This window comes from Phocoena phocoena, chromosome 21 (genome assembly GCF_963924675.1).
Source record: "Phocoena phocoena chromosome 21, mPhoPho1.1, whole genome shotgun sequence".
In the NCBI taxonomy this organism is placed as follows: Eukaryota; Metazoa; Chordata; class Mammalia; order Artiodactyla; family Phocoenidae; genus Phocoena; species Phocoena phocoena.
Window position 1 is genome coordinate 4191368 of NC_089239.1, and position 15167 is coordinate 4206534.

The 15167-nt window shown below is 42.5% G+C and overlaps 1 protein-coding gene across 1 annotated transcript; it reads right to left on the bottom strand.

Annotated features, from left to right (window-relative positions):
* Positions 1–431: 431 nt before the first annotated feature.
* Positions 432–12780, bottom strand: GOLGA7 (golgin A7). The gene is made up of 4 exons (XM_065900024.1): positions 12670–12780; positions 8101–8253; positions 1624–1725; positions 432–479 (listed from the first exon to the last, which is right to left on the bottom strand). Exons 1-4 carry the CDS (start codon positions 12778–12780, stop codon positions 432–434), a joined length of 414 nt encoding a protein of 137 aa, XP_065756096.1.
* Between the last annotated feature and the right edge of the window lie 2387 nt (positions 12781–15167).

The window sequence follows — 15167 nt, forward strand, 5'->3', positions numbered from 1 at the left end:
AATAAATGAAATATTTAGAATCTCCCTACCCCACTCTGAAACGTTTCTTTGGTTATTAAAGCCATTTGTCGTTTAGGCAGGGAAATCTCTGAACTGATTCTTATATGCAAGATCCATCTATTAAAATGTCTAGGATAGTTTTAAAATATTAAAATAAGATGCCTCCCCCCCAAAAAAAACCTCTCAAAACCCCCAAAACAAAGTAACAACTAAACCAGTCTGAAAACAATACGGGGGAAGAAAAAAAATCAGGATTAAATTCTCTATCACTTGGGTTATAGAATTTGGTTTAAATACACATTTTGAATATCAAGCCAGTACAGAGGATGAGCCACTACTTACAATGCAGGGAAGAAAATTCACGCATCCTACAAAATTACAAAAATTGCACATAAATCATATAGTTTCATATTTACCTTTAATCCTATGGTTTATCTTCCACTGCTCATGCCTCTGTCTTCATAAATAGTAATTTCAATCTAAACAGCATGGCTGTTAAGAAAACACACTAAAGAACAGAACATAGAAAAAGGGACCACGGCAAGATGATAGGTATGATCTGTGCAGACTTGTCTTTATTTATTTTAAATTATTACTTAATTTAAATTCTTATTTAAATAATTAAATTATTTAAATAATTAAAAATTATTTGCTTTACTTATTTTGAATTATTAAAATTTTCTCCTGCTTGAGTTAAACACGATGTTTTCTACACCTTGCTAAAAATTTAAGAACTGTAATTGCTTGTAGTATACCACATGTAGCTCCTCCCCAAACACTGATTATTCATTTTTTGAAAAAAAAAAAAAAAAATCTGAAAAAGGATGCTTTATTGTAGAACTAAGGGGGGGGGGCTCTTAACTGAGCATCCATGGAGGTAATGAAGTCAGGGGTTCAAAATGCCCTGAATTATATGCAAACTTTTTCTTGGGAGATAGCTCACAACGTCTAAAAGTTTAAGAACCATTGCTGCCGAGTATAATAAAACTGTTGAAATTATTATCAGCCGGAAGGCCTGGGGTTATCTGACCTAGGTTTTAAAAGAAAATTTATTTTACCCAGTTATTTATTTTACTCCCATTATCAAGCTAAATTGGTTTTTTTGCAATTTTATTTATGAAATTCACTTTGTGATTTTCAAAGCTTGCTGCCTCTAAAAATACGCGCAGTATGTCAAAGGTAATGAAATGATACATCTGGCAGCTGTGGCTGATTTCAATGAGCCAGATGAACCCACGGATCTGTGATTCATCTGGACAACCTTGCTGCACGTTAGGAGTTCATGCATTTCAAAGGGGCTTTGGGTCCAGCCTCTGCAGCTGAAATGCATGACTCACACCACTCCCATTATTACTACAAGATGCCACAGAGCCACCAAGATGACGGCAACCCGAGCACTACACAATGCACAGAGACCAGCATGATACAGAGGAAGGAGAGGCGTGCGTCAAGGGAGAGTGCTGGAGCTGGGGGGCTCATGGCGGGTGTGCCTTCTCACAGAAGAGTCCTAGGGCAAGTACGGCAGTAAGGGAGTTAAATTCTCTCCGGCCGCTGCTCGACAGGACCGATCAAAAGGTTCTGTTTACAGATATTGAGACCTTGTGATCTAGGCTGAAAAGATACAACTCGAAGTCCTCTCTCGATGGGATCTGTCAGGAGGAGGCCTTGGGGAGCATAGATCTTCTCATTCTGCTCTTGAATGTATTTGGAGACTTTCTTCAGAACCTGACAAAAAGAAACACCACAGCTTTTTATAAATGTCATCAGATTTCCCTGTGAAGCATCAGCTGGACCTCAAAATATTCAGGCAGTGGAATTAGTTTTCAAAGCAAGAATGGGTGTTCACGTGGAGGGACGGCCCTGACTAGGTGGCTAAGGCCACGGGGCTCCCGACACCGCCTCCCCCCAGTCCCGAGCACCATCCACACAGTTCAAGTGCCACAGCAGATGCAGCCTCACGGTGGCACGAGAGCCACGCCCTCCCCTCCCGGTCACCTTCATCCTGGTTGCGGAGAAATACAAGGTGACTATATACACGAGGGTTGGCATGCTTTCCCCTTCTCTACTCATGAAGTGCGCATCATGTGACCTCTTCTGATATCAAGGGAAGCTCTTGGCCTTCTCCTTAATACTTAAGAACTGCTTCTCGGGACTTCCCTAGTGGTCCAGTGGTTACGACTCGGCGCTTTCACTGCTGAGGGCCCAGCCTCAACGCCCGGTTGGGGAGCTAAAATCCCGCAAGCTGCGCGGCGCAACCAAAAAAAAAAAAACATAAAAGACAGAGAGGGAAAAAAGAAAAAAAAAAGAACTTCTCTCCTTTGTACATTTTCATCAATTTTAAGTAATGATACAAGGTAGGCCTACAACAAAGGAGCCCAGTGAGTTTTAAACTGAAAAGTTTATTCCCTTCATCAAGCATGCACGTGCTGGCTGCCATGGAGGTTCTGATGACAAGTGTCTTATATCATTTCCAGGCCTGCATGGAGCGTTGCTCTGTAGTTCGCTCTTGTGTCCTAGATGGGAACCTCAACCTCACTAAACCTTGTAAGTTTAGTATTAAGCTTGTAAAAGTCAAAGCAAATGTAGACAAAAGCCAGACAGGATACAAAGGAACTTCTGGAAATTGCCAAATCTCCAGCTTTAATAAGGGCAATTCTGAAACAGATAACCTAGAAGAAAATAAATTTTAATAGCTATATACAAAATCAAAGAGTTACATGTTTTATTTCAGATTCAAAGTCATAATAATCCTTTTCTGGCTCTAATCTTCAAAGAGGCTTTGATCCAATTCTTTAATTACTATATGCTTTCTTAAATTCACACTACCAGAATATGATAAAGTCACAGATAAATGTGATCACAACATAAAGGGAAAAGAACTGTATGAAAATGAAGTTGGAAATTAAGAAATGATTTATGTGTGGGTCTATAATGTACCAGGCTAAACTAACAAATTAGGATGTTAAAATTTAGGTGCTTTGGTATAAGTTGATTTAGAATTTAAAACTCTATGTGGTTTGTATAATGAATTTTCTCATTAAAGGACGATAAATAGTTTATTCAGGTTACATCTTTGGGGAGTAATACAATCTAACGTTTTACGCTTTTTTAAAAAGAGCATGATATTATTAAAAGAGCAATCTGCAGGGTTATGAGCAATTTAAGAATACTAGTTCTAAAGAAAAGAGCTTTTCACCAAATTATCTGAAGTACACATGTCATTCTCCTATTCTCAACTCTCAAAGAACGTGAGCGGTGCTAGGTCTTTATGGGCGCTATCTTTCTATCAGCGTTTGTCAATCATGCTGAAATGACATGGGGAAGGAAGTAGCCCATGAAGGTGCCCAACTCAGGACCCTCCATCTTCTCTCCAATTTCCTTCTCAGCTCACCTGCCAGAGCTAGAAACTGGAGAGCCAGTCTCCCCTCACCTCAGTCCATTTATACTCAGGGGTACACTCAGAAAAATGCCTGCATGGCTGGTTTCAAAGAAAGAATTCCTTCAGAACAGCTTTCCTCCCTGTCTCCGTGGGTACAGGTTACTAGCAAAGAAACAGCATTCCTTTATGTGATTCATGCAGAACTTTGTCATGCAAGGTTTTTATTTAAACTTTAATAACATTCATGGGCACTTGGGTATCTGTTCAGAAAGAAAACAATTAGTTTTCTTTTTGTGTAAGTTCCAAATCCTCTTACGGTATTATGGTGAAGCCAGCATTGTCCTAACCAAGATGCTTTTAAACTCTTAGTGTCATTAGCAATAGGAAAGCATTAATATGAGTCAACTCAAACCTCATCCCAGACAGGAGAAAGTACCATTCTCACCCCCAAGAAACCTTATGTTGACATATTACTCATAATTTATTATTTTTGGTAAATCAATGTTAAAACAAACTATGATATTGAACAAAATTATCTGTTATCTTCACTCAATAAAACCTCAATTTATATAATATTTACCAAGCTAAACACTCAAACCTCAGGAAAGACTATTATCCTCCTTGAGAACATTAAACCGGAGAAAGCCTACCAGACCTTCAAGGAAAGATATCCTAAGTGAGGCTGCATGAGAGCACCAGGATTTTAGTATTTTCAGAAAGATCTAAGCTCCTCTGATTGTGCTCCTTTCAGATCACAGCCCACGGGCAGGAGGGATGTCTTCTGGTTGATGAACACAGCAGACAGCTCCTGAGAGGAGAACCTTCTACAAGCCCGTTTGTTCCCTGATTATAATGGGCAGCAACAGAGAGGAATAACACTGAAGCCTTTATCTTCACTTTAAATCAATAAATAGCACATTATAGGAAAAAAAATACATGATTGTTCTAGTGGGTTTTAAAAGGCCTATTTACAATTTTCAAAAGTTGAACCCACGTGACTAGCGTGAGCACAATTATATTTGGCTTACTGTTTGTAGACTAGAAGTTTTAGTGTTTAAAACAATAAGGACTACTAAATGACTCAATCCTGTCCTTTCATAAAGTAGAAAATAACGGCACAGAAATTCCTGAGGGACAAACTGGAGAGAGGGGGTGGCTGGGTATCAAAAATACAAATACACGTTTAAAATGTTTTCTTTTAAAAGTACAGGTACATTATATCTTAATTATGGCCATTCCAGTTATTTATTTTGCATGATCTAGTTATTCATGTCCAGTTTCTAAAATAAAATCATGTATTTCTAAAAAGTGACCATGCCTTAAATTTTGGTTTCTTGACTAATTTTACTTGGTTTTTACTTGTGTTTATTAATACTCACTCTACAAAAAGAAAGAGACCTTAACTAGACTTATAAAGTAGTACCTTATATGTTACCTATGAACTCAAGTCCATTATATTTCTGACACTGAGAACTTCCTTCCAAGATTAATAATCAAAAAAATTTTAACTAAGGGTTGCTAAATGTTTTAGTAGATAAACAAACTAGCAGCTGCTAAAAAAGATTACTTATACACTTGAAATAAACTGTACATGTAAGTTCACAAATATCTGATTAAAACATATATATGTATACACTAACTTAATTTTTAAATCTATCTTAAGAAAACTTTATTAAGCATCTACCACATATAAGGCAATTTATTAATTCTAAGACCCATTTTTTTTTTTGATTTACCTTTTTTTAAAATCGAAGTATAGCTGATTTACAATGTTGTGTTAATTACCGCTGTACAGCAAATTGATTCAGTTACACATGTATATACGTTCTTTTTCATATTCTTTTCCACTATGGTTTATCACAGGAGATTGAGTATAGTTCCCTGTGCTGTACAGTAGGACCTTGTTGTTTATCCATTCTCTATGTAATAGTTTGCATCTGCTAATCCCAGCCTCCCACTCCCTCCCCCCCCCAGCCCCCTCCCCCTTGGCAACCACCAGTCTAAGACCCATTTTATGGTTGAGAGAACTCAGACTTGGAGAGATTAACTTGCCCATGATCTCATCATTAGTAAATGACTTGGCTGGCACCCAATTACCAATTTCTTTTTATAACTGAGGTCAGAAGCAGGTATCTGTATCTATTTTAGCAACTGCACACAAATAAATAAAAGTTAATTAAAATCTCATCAACAAATTTAAAAGCTACAGTGAAATGAGAATTCAAGCATCTAATACTCCACTAAGCATGAATAAAATACTCTGGAGGATCTACTTCTACCTTAGATTGACGATATTACACGTCTTTAATGGCCACCCGGCGTGACTGCTTTTACCCACCGCGGTCAGGGGCTCCTCAGGGTGTCCAGGCTCCACCACCAGCGCGTCCCCTCCTTCCATCCCTGCTGCTCTGCTCTCCATCCAAGCTATCACCCTCTCTTGCCTGGACTTCAACAGAGCGTCTTACTTCCACTTTTATTCCTTTTCCCCCCAGAGCCAAGGAATCTCTTTAAAATGAAAATCTAGTCCTATTATTACTCCTGCTTAAAAGCTTTGAGTGGTTCCTCCCTGCAGGGAAATAAAATCTAAGCCTCTTTCCACGGAGCACACACTCCCGGAGGATGCAGGTCCCCTCACCTCCCGAGTCGCCTCCGCCCTCCTCTCCCCACGCCCCGCTCCGCACGGGGGACGCCAGATGCTCTGCATACACTCATCCCTCCGCCTGAAGGGCCCTGGGCTTCCCATCCTTCACGCGGCAGCTTAATGTTACCATCTCAGAGGCCCTTTCTGACCACACGATCTAAATTAGGTCTTTCCTGTATTTTCTATCCTAGGGAAGTTCGTTTTTTTCAAGGCATTTATCACGACTTACAATTCTGTGGGTTTTGTTTCCTTATTATCAGTTTTTACCACTGAGTTATAAACTCCATGACGTCAGCAACCATAGCACATGGTAGGTGTTCAATAAATATTTATAGAATGAATGAATCCCCTGTCCCTTCACTCACCAAATGTATTATTACAGAGAAGCTGGTAAGACAGACAGACTGAAAGCTGATACTGATCCTCTGTAACTCCTGATGTGGAATATTCAGCAGGAATGAGAGTGTGCGACATGGAGAGGGATATAAACTACTCTTCCTCAGTGCTCCCTTTTAGTAACACCAGGAGAATTCGTGTCAGGATGCTAAGGAAGAATGCAGCATCACTGTCAGCCGACAGCTCAAAATATTTTAGCTGCAACTGTATCTGCTCTCCACCACATGGAGTGCAAGACAGTCACAGGGAAACTTCTATCCGGTGGGTATAATACAGATCTCCGTACGGCCTTTCGTTTTCTAATCATGGTCAGAATTTAACTATCTATTTGGGGTTTACTGCGATTAACATAAATTCATTCACTTAACACACAGTAAATGAGCGCCTCACCTACCCAAGGTATGGCGCTAGGCCTGAAGAGGGACACACCGTCCTTGACCTCAAGGAAAAGACATACTTGAAGGGCAAGTAAGACAAGAATATAAACGGCTACATTCCTAAGTAGAGAGTGCCAAGTGCCAGAAAACAGATACGAGTAAAGCATTGTGGGGATACAGAGGAGAGAACGAATTCCGATTACAGGGGTAGATAAAAAGTTAGCTGAGGGCTTCCCTGGTGGTGCAGTGGTTGAGAGTCCACCTGCCGATGCAGGGGACACGGGTTTGTGTCCCGGTCCGGGAAGATCCCACATGTCACGGAGCGGCTGGGCCTGTGAGCCACGGCCTCGGAGCCTGCACGTCCGGAGCCTGTGCTCCACAACGGGAGAGGCCACAACAGTGAGAGGCCCGTATACCGCAAAAAAAAAAAAAAAAGTTAGCTGAAAGTGGGACTGAGGGACTAGTGAGATTCGGACATGGGAAGAACGGCACTTCAGGTGGAGGAAAACCTCGGAGTTTTTGCGTGGTTGGCTGAAAGACAAAGTGAGGAAGGGGCGCAGGACACAGCTGGAAAGGTGAGCTGGAGGTGGGCTCGAGAAGGGCCTGAAATGGAACCCGGGAAGGCCTCTCACTTTGCAGGAGTGGCAGGGGAGGCATGGCTGTGTTTTATGACACAGCAGCTGTTTGGAAATGGAAAAGAAGGGAAGGAGTGAGGCTCCGGAGACTGTGGCACTGGTCTAGGAGAAAGGTCGTAAGGGCATGAATCAGGGTGGTGGCAGAAGTCATAAAGTTAATGAATGGGAAAATGGAAGCTATTTCAGTCTGACAACTGATAAATTCTCCCCCTCTAGCCCTCCACCTAAAGATGGTCCTGAAAAAGACAGGATGCTACTGAACGAAATGGGGAGGTGACTTCTGGACATCTAGGTTGAGAAGCCGGCAACTCGGGGCCCAGCAGACAGTTGAAAGAGAAGACAAGAACTCAGAGGGGAGGAAAGATGGAGGATAGAAATTTGGGGAAATGAAGAAAGGGCTTCTCAGAAGGCTAGGCAGAATGAGAACATGGATCTTCCACATTCTCCCTAAGTGTAAGCCAATTTGAATATTAACAGGGCAACCTGTTTCTGAAAGACTCAGGGTTCTTTTCTATGTGTCTGGTCATAGAAGCAACAATAAGATCTGAACTATTATTATTATGAATGCCCCTTTAAATTTTACTGCAACTGTCACCCTGTAAACATAAACCTGTAATAAACCCACCTTCTTTATGATTTTAAGAGATTGTGCGAAAACAGACGTAGGCTTACCTTCTCGTAGTGAGTTTCCATGCACAAGAAGATGGTGTACGCTGTTAGACAAGCCAGGCAGCCTTCAAGATAGGACTGGCCCCCGAGCTTCTCTGCTTCAGCATAAAGGTTATTTAGAGTTCGAACTGTTTCTTCAAATTGTTGCCTATCAATCTGTAAGAAAAAAAGAAGTTAAAAATAAGTTTTGGAAAAAAAGACGAGCACCTCACTCCTGCTTGCTGTCACTAATTTAGGTTGTTGTTTTGTCAACATTCTTACCTGACTGTCCGAAAACAAATTTTTAGGTGATGAAATCTGGACGTAAGTTACTGAAACTGGTTAGTGTTTGTTTAATTTTATCCTTCTTATGGACACTGGATATCATCAAGCCTCAGAATGGTGTCTCTTTATCCTCTATACTGAATCACAGGTAGCTTAATTAAATTATACAATCTTTCCATCTTTCCATTCTCTCATATTCACATTTATGGAGCGCCTACCATCAGATATCATGACAGGCCGTAAAGAAAGATGACTAAGATACTTTCTAGTCCTCAAGGCATTTACAGTCATAAGCATAACAGATATGTAACAATAAAAACAAAGTAAGTCAACAGAATACTGTAACTGAGGCATGTATAAAGTATGGTGGGGAAACAAACGGAGGGGTGCATTCTCTTTATCTGGAAAGAGCAGGTCATCTTAAATCAAGTCCCTAAATGCTGGAATCTACTTAGGCAAAAAAGGGAAGTAAGGACATTTTCAGCAGATCAAAAGGTGCAAACTGTATTATTTCCTCACTTCCCATCTCTAAATTAAAGTAACTATTTGGTTACTAAAAGCTAACACCAAACCAGGCAAAATCTCAAACTACTACACAACTCTTCATACCACGGGTTCCTACCACCCTTGTCTAGTCAGTGACACCATGTACACTAACACTACTATTGTATCCTCTTTTCACTCTCATCAACTGCTTTCACTTTCTCCTTCCAGTAGCTCATTACTTGCTTCTTTTAACAGTTCGTGGATTTCAAATCCCAATACTTTGCCCTAGGAAATTTCAAGTCCCATTAGTTGAGTATTTCACCCAATTGTAGCATTCTTGGTAGGTAACAAAGCACAATTTATCTGTCCTTATTCTCCGCTTTCTCTCACACAATATCTCCCTTATTCCTAAAACTAATAACTACTTACATATGAATTCTCTCTTTCATGAAGACTTTACATAGAAATAGACTCAGAAAGAAACTCAAAGAACCTCAGTATACAGTGTGAGACAAAATGTTCCCAAGAACATAATTCTCTGTTAACATACAGAATACATCTGATGATTTATGACCATCACCCTTAAGCTATTGAAACCCTTTAGGTGAGAGGCAGTTGTTTTGTCCTTCATGTGGAAAACTGTGAGGACTCAATGAGCCAAAGGCATGAAAACTTGAAAGTGGTGGGTGGCTTGACCTGCTTCCAGAACATGAGTGTTTCTGACCGGGGCTGGGTGGGTGGAGATGGTGCTGAGAGCCAGGGCAGCGTCCCTTCACCGAGCCTCCACTTGAAGATGTGCTGTGTTACGAACGGTCACCCAGGCAACCTGTCACCATTCCCAGAAAACAGACTTAGGAGAACAACTCAGTGAACAAGTATTAATGGTAAATTGTTATCTCCACCTGGTTTTGCCTAAGTTAATGCCTTCAGTTTGTCCATCAGTAAAAGCACAAAGGTCCAAATAATTTCAAACACTCGCATTTGATTTACTACGATGTTATGATCTGAGAAAGAAAGTTCTTTGAATTATTTACGTTTCTTTGGACAGAATGATTCAAAACTAGGGAATCAACCCAGAAACATTTTATTTCTTTCAGATCAGAATTACTGATCCTACCAGAAACACTAATTCTTAAAAGTTATTCCAAGATTGCAATGCTTTATAGGTTGGAGGCAAATCATAGATCATAAAAAAAAAAAAAATCCAAGGTGAAGAATTCTTTTAAAAAAAGTTTAATTAAAAAAAAAGGCGGGGGGGAATTCCCTGGTGGTCCAGCGGTTAGGACTCCATGCTTTCACTGCCCAGGGCGCAGGTTCAGTCCCTGAAGACCCTGCAAGCCTCACACCTTGGCCAAAAAAAAAAAAAAAAAAAGAATAAAAAAGGAAAAAGCATGATGGGCAGCAGTAAGGGCAAGGATACACTTACGAAGGGCTCTACAGAGGTATGGGCCTTGTTCTCATACCCTTCAGGCACCATGAAGCGTGGCTGTCAATGTTCACCCCTCGGTGCCTGCACACTAATATAGCAGCTACACTGACATCTGGAGATATGTGAAGCTGGAGCTAAATGCAAATTTGGACCAATAAATACCGGCAGCCAGAATAGAAATAGGAATCAGGCTCGTCTTCCCAGAATTTCTGTTTCTTGTTGAACTACCTGTCAAAGAATGGGGCTGAAGCTTAAAGAGACTGCAAGTCAAACATAATTTCTACTGACTGGATGTAGAGGCATAGTTTTAAAGGGATGCAGGGGAACAAATGCCTCAATTATAGTTCACTCACTTCTCTGCTGCCCAGGCCAAGGGTGCCTAAGATGTCTGTATTTTCGCTAAAGTGAGAATCGAGCTTTCTTTAAAGAACTGTCCTGGCAACAAAGCACTTATACATCAAAGTATTAAGTTCTCACAGGCAGTGAGTAAGTAAACTTGTTAACAGACAGAACTTGTCCTCACTCACAAATTAAAGGGTACAAATGTGTGTGTTTAATGCTTTAAACTCATACAAAACATTTGCATGTTTATTTCTTCCTCTATTAAATTGCCAAGTGCAATGTTCTCACAAAGGGAAAATCAGCCCCAGAGGCAGAGCAATCAGTACAATTTCTAGGGTAAGTAGTAAAAAAACAAGGAAAGAAACTTTGAATTTTCCATCAAACAAAGCAAGGAAAATTTAAATCTGTAATTTAAAATTAATTTTAAAATTTAAAAAAAACAAAGCTTTCCCAAGCAGTTTAAAGTATAAGCTAGTGTTTTAACCCAAACATTAAAAAAAAAAGAAAATTCAAGGGCACAATACCAAATAACATTCCATATAGTACTCAGAATCACAAGCAGTTCTGGGCTACATGAAGTCAAAGAAGTAAAAGGACTCCAGAATTTAGAGACAGCAATTTCCTGTAACAGTGAAGTTCTGTGACTACATTGTTTCTCTATTCAGACTATAAAATAAAGGCTCTACCACACACAGAGTGGAAGGCTCATGTCTGATTCTACATACATATATTTGGGTCAATTATGAGTTGGAAGTTTGACTTTTTAAACTTTTAAACAAAGGCATCATGTGACATCCAAATAAGTGTGGTGCAAAAGAACTGTTTACACTCTGATTTGAAAGTACATAAATAGTATTGTCAGAGTTTCAGTGTAAGAGGCTTAAAAGTAACACATTTGATCCATTTCATGTAAGTCCTAAAATGTAAACCATGTTAACTGTGCTGTTAAATTATTTTTAAAAAACAACATTCAGTAGCTCTAACCAAGAAGCAACACGCTCAATGGCAATCAGGTAGGACAACCCACCTCCTCACAAGCCAATTTTAAATGACTGCTACACACTGCTCCAGTAGACTCATCAACACCTACTTACTCCACAGCCAGCACTTCTCAGCTCCACACCCATGCCCAATGACCTCTCAGTCCCGCACCCACCCCTTGTCAAAGAGGAAAGAGCCACAAAACCTGCTCCCATCTAACCAGAAATTGACCTCTGAACAGGAAACACACAGGTTTATCTTACAAAGCTCAAGACCAAACAGTCTGTCTTTGGGTGTATGAACACATGTGGGCACAAGAAGACACACATACTCACATACGCTCACATCGCTGTACCTTTAAAGTAAGATACAATAATCATTACCATTATTTTTCCTAAGTCTGAAAAAAGGGGAAGCACATCCCTTTTTGCATGCAAGGCTGCCCCAAAGACCCACATCCTGATGACAATTCTGACCTGAAAGCCAACACAGTACAGGTGTCTCCCAGCTATCAGAACTGCGAGGGACAAGTTGAGGACCTCGTTCTGAGATATTTCCCTGCCCAGGCCCATCCAATGCTCTGCGTTTTCCAGGTTCAAGGCCTGTCTGCACTGCCTATAGCACAGCCCTTAATAATAAACCCTTCCGGCCAAGCAGTGTGGCCGGCACTGTGGCCACAGACGTCAGTCACGAAAATGATATTTATTTCCCTGGCGTGGTGAGGTTGGAGGATGCAGCTTACAACACGCTGAGGTAGGTGGCCTGGAGCGCCAGGAATTAGTTCCTCATCACTGTGGTCAATGACCCGGGGTGGGGTGGGGATGGCCAGGGAAGACGGCGGCGCAAACATCAGGGGCCCTGGGCACCACGGAGCTCCACCAGGTCGTCAGACCGGGGGCTTGGCTTTATTCCTTGTCATCCAAACACCAGGTCTTGCTTAGAGGCCCTTTTCGCACATCCCCAGCCCAGGCTCCTTCTGTGCCTGCTCCTCCCAGACCCGCACTCCCTGTCGCCCCGGGGGAGGCTCCCGGCCTCGCCCCAGAGCATGTGCGGGGAGTCCGGCTGCATACCCGGTTCTCCAGCTCCGCGGGGAACTTGGTCTGGAACTGGCAGCGGGTGCCACTGCTGTAGTCTCGCTGAATGAAAACCTTCCCGGACACTGGCGCCTGCTGCGGCCTCATGGCGAGGACAGGACGGGCCGCGCTGCGGGTTCGGGGGACACCAACCACGGTCAGATCTCCGGCCTGGACCCAGGACTCCAGCCCGCCAGCCCCGCAGACCCACCCACCGCCCAAAGCAGCCCAAGGCCTCCCCGCCCCACTCCCCTTCACCCATGCTTTCACCGCGGGCCTTCAGCTACCTCCCGGGCCAGGCCCCGCGCCCCCCAGAGCCCGGTTCGGCCCGGGAAACACGAAACCGCCTCCGCTGCCCTCCAGCGGCTGTCGCACCGCCTACGCCGTCACTTACGTCCTGCCGCAAAAGGCCTCTTTCCTCGCCCCTCAACTCGGCCTCCTACCTCGAGTCTAGGACCCACCCACTCCTCCGGCCGTAAAGCGATCCTGCCGAGGCTGCGCGCTGCGGTGCGGGGGCGGGCACCGTGGGCGGGGCCAGGGCCTACTCCGTCCCCCACCTAGCTCGGAGGAGTCCATCCGGAAGGAAAAGGCCGGGCGGGGCCTCAGGGCGGGGCCGGAGGGCGGGGCTGCAGGACCCGGGGGGGCGGGGTTGCGGGGCGGGGCGACGGGGAGAACGGTGGAGACCGAGTTCATCTGAGGATGCAAAGGGTTCGAGAATCGGGATTTCCCCGGTGTGTCTTTTCCCTGGTGTGTCATTTCCTCGTTATCATGGCGGCATAGTTTCTGGTCACCGATTGTAAGGGTTTATTTTCACTCTTGATTGGAAGTCTCAGTTTACAAGTGGGACACCACCCAACTCTACAAAACAACTGCTCACACAGATTTACAAATGAAAAGCAGGCTTGGCTGGGGACGGTCGGTTTGGCAATGGGCGGGGGGAGGAAGGGAGGAGGGAGAAGCTGCATGGGCTTCATTGTCAAGCATCCCTCCTTCAGCTTTCCTGGAAGTGTTGTCTTTCCTTCTACCCCAAAGATTTTCATCCAGCAGTCCAGCCTCCACCCCTCCTGAGAGGCTTGCCAAGGGCCCTTACCCACCCACCCCCCACCCCCAGCTCGGCGTACCTTTGCAAGGCAGCCACGGAAGCCCTTTATCTGGTGTGCCTGGCTGATACAGTAGTCCACCTTTGTTTTGCTTTCCCAGGTTTCAGTTACCTCCGCCCCCACCCCCAGTCAACCTCAGTCTGAAAATATTAAATGAAATAAACAATTTATTAAATGAAATAAACAATTCATGTTTTAAGTTGTGTGCCTATTCTGAGTAGCGTGATGGAATGTCTTGCTTTTGGCTCCATCCCTTTGGTATCCCCAATCATCCATGTCCACTCCTGACGTCCCATCATTGACATCATCATGATCCAGGATCTCCCAAAGCAGATGCTCCTCTCTGACCTATTATCAGGTCAATAGCAGCCTAACGCTGTCATTCACCTCACATCATCTCATCGCGTAGGCGTTTTATCATCTCACATTATCACAAGACGAAGGCTGAGTACAGTACAATAAGATTCTGAGAGAGACCACATTCACATAACTTTCATTACAATATATTGTTATAACTGTTCTATTTTGTTATTGTTGTTAGTCTCTCACTGAGCCTAATTTATAAACTAAAATTTATCATAGGTATGTATATGTAGAAAAAACAGTATATATAAGGTTTGGTACTATCTTCAGGCATCAAACTAGTACTTTGGTACTAGTTTCAGGCATCCACTGGGGTTCTTGGAATGTACCCCCCGCCTTGGGTAAGGGGGACCAATGTATAACCTGTTAGCACCACTCTCTGATACTGCCTACTATATATTAAAAAATTTTTCTCTTATTGTATTTTAAAAACAGCTTTATGGGAGTATAAATAGCATACAATAAACTGAATGTATTTAAAGCAGACAAATCGGTAAGTTCTAACATGTATACAACCATGAAACCATCACCTCAATCAAGAGAATTCCTTTCTTCAGTCCCTTTCCCCAGGCACTGATCTACTTCCTGTCACTATACATTAGTTTGCATTTCCCTGAATTTTATATGAAATGAATCACACAGTATGTGTTCTTCTTGTCTGGCTTCTTTCACATAGACTAATTATTTTGAGATTCATCTGTTGTGCTGTCAAGAATTCATTCCTTTTTGTTGCTGGATAGTATTCCATTGTAGGGACACCCACAGTTTGTTTATTCATTCATGAGTTGATCGACATTGGAGTTGCTTCCAGTTTTTGGCTATGACAAGTAACGCTGCTGTTGCACATTCTTCTGCAAGCCTTTGTATAAATATATGTTTTCCTTTCTCTTGGGTAAATACCTAGGAGTAGAATGTCTGGATCATAGGATAAGTATCTGTTTAACTTTTTAGGAAGCTGCCAAACTAGTTTCCAAAGTGGTTGTACCATTTTACGTTCCCACCAGCAGCAAACGAGAGTTCCAGTTGCTCCAC

Excerpts from the sequence above, each read along its gene's own strand:
- GOLGA7 (XM_065900024.1), bottom strand. The coding sequence starts at position 12,780 with ATGAGGCCGCAGCAGGCGCCAGTGTCCGGGAAGGTTTTCATTCAGCGA. Across the intron at positions 1,726-8,100 it reads TGGAAACTCACTACGAGAAG|GTTCTGAAGAAAGTCTCCAA; the intron begins GTAAGCCTACGT and ends TCTTTTTGTCAG. Across the intron at positions 480-1,623 it reads TCGAGAGAGGACTTCGAGTT|ATTGAAATTACTATTTATGA; the intron begins GTATCTTTTCAG and ends CATGCTGTTTAG.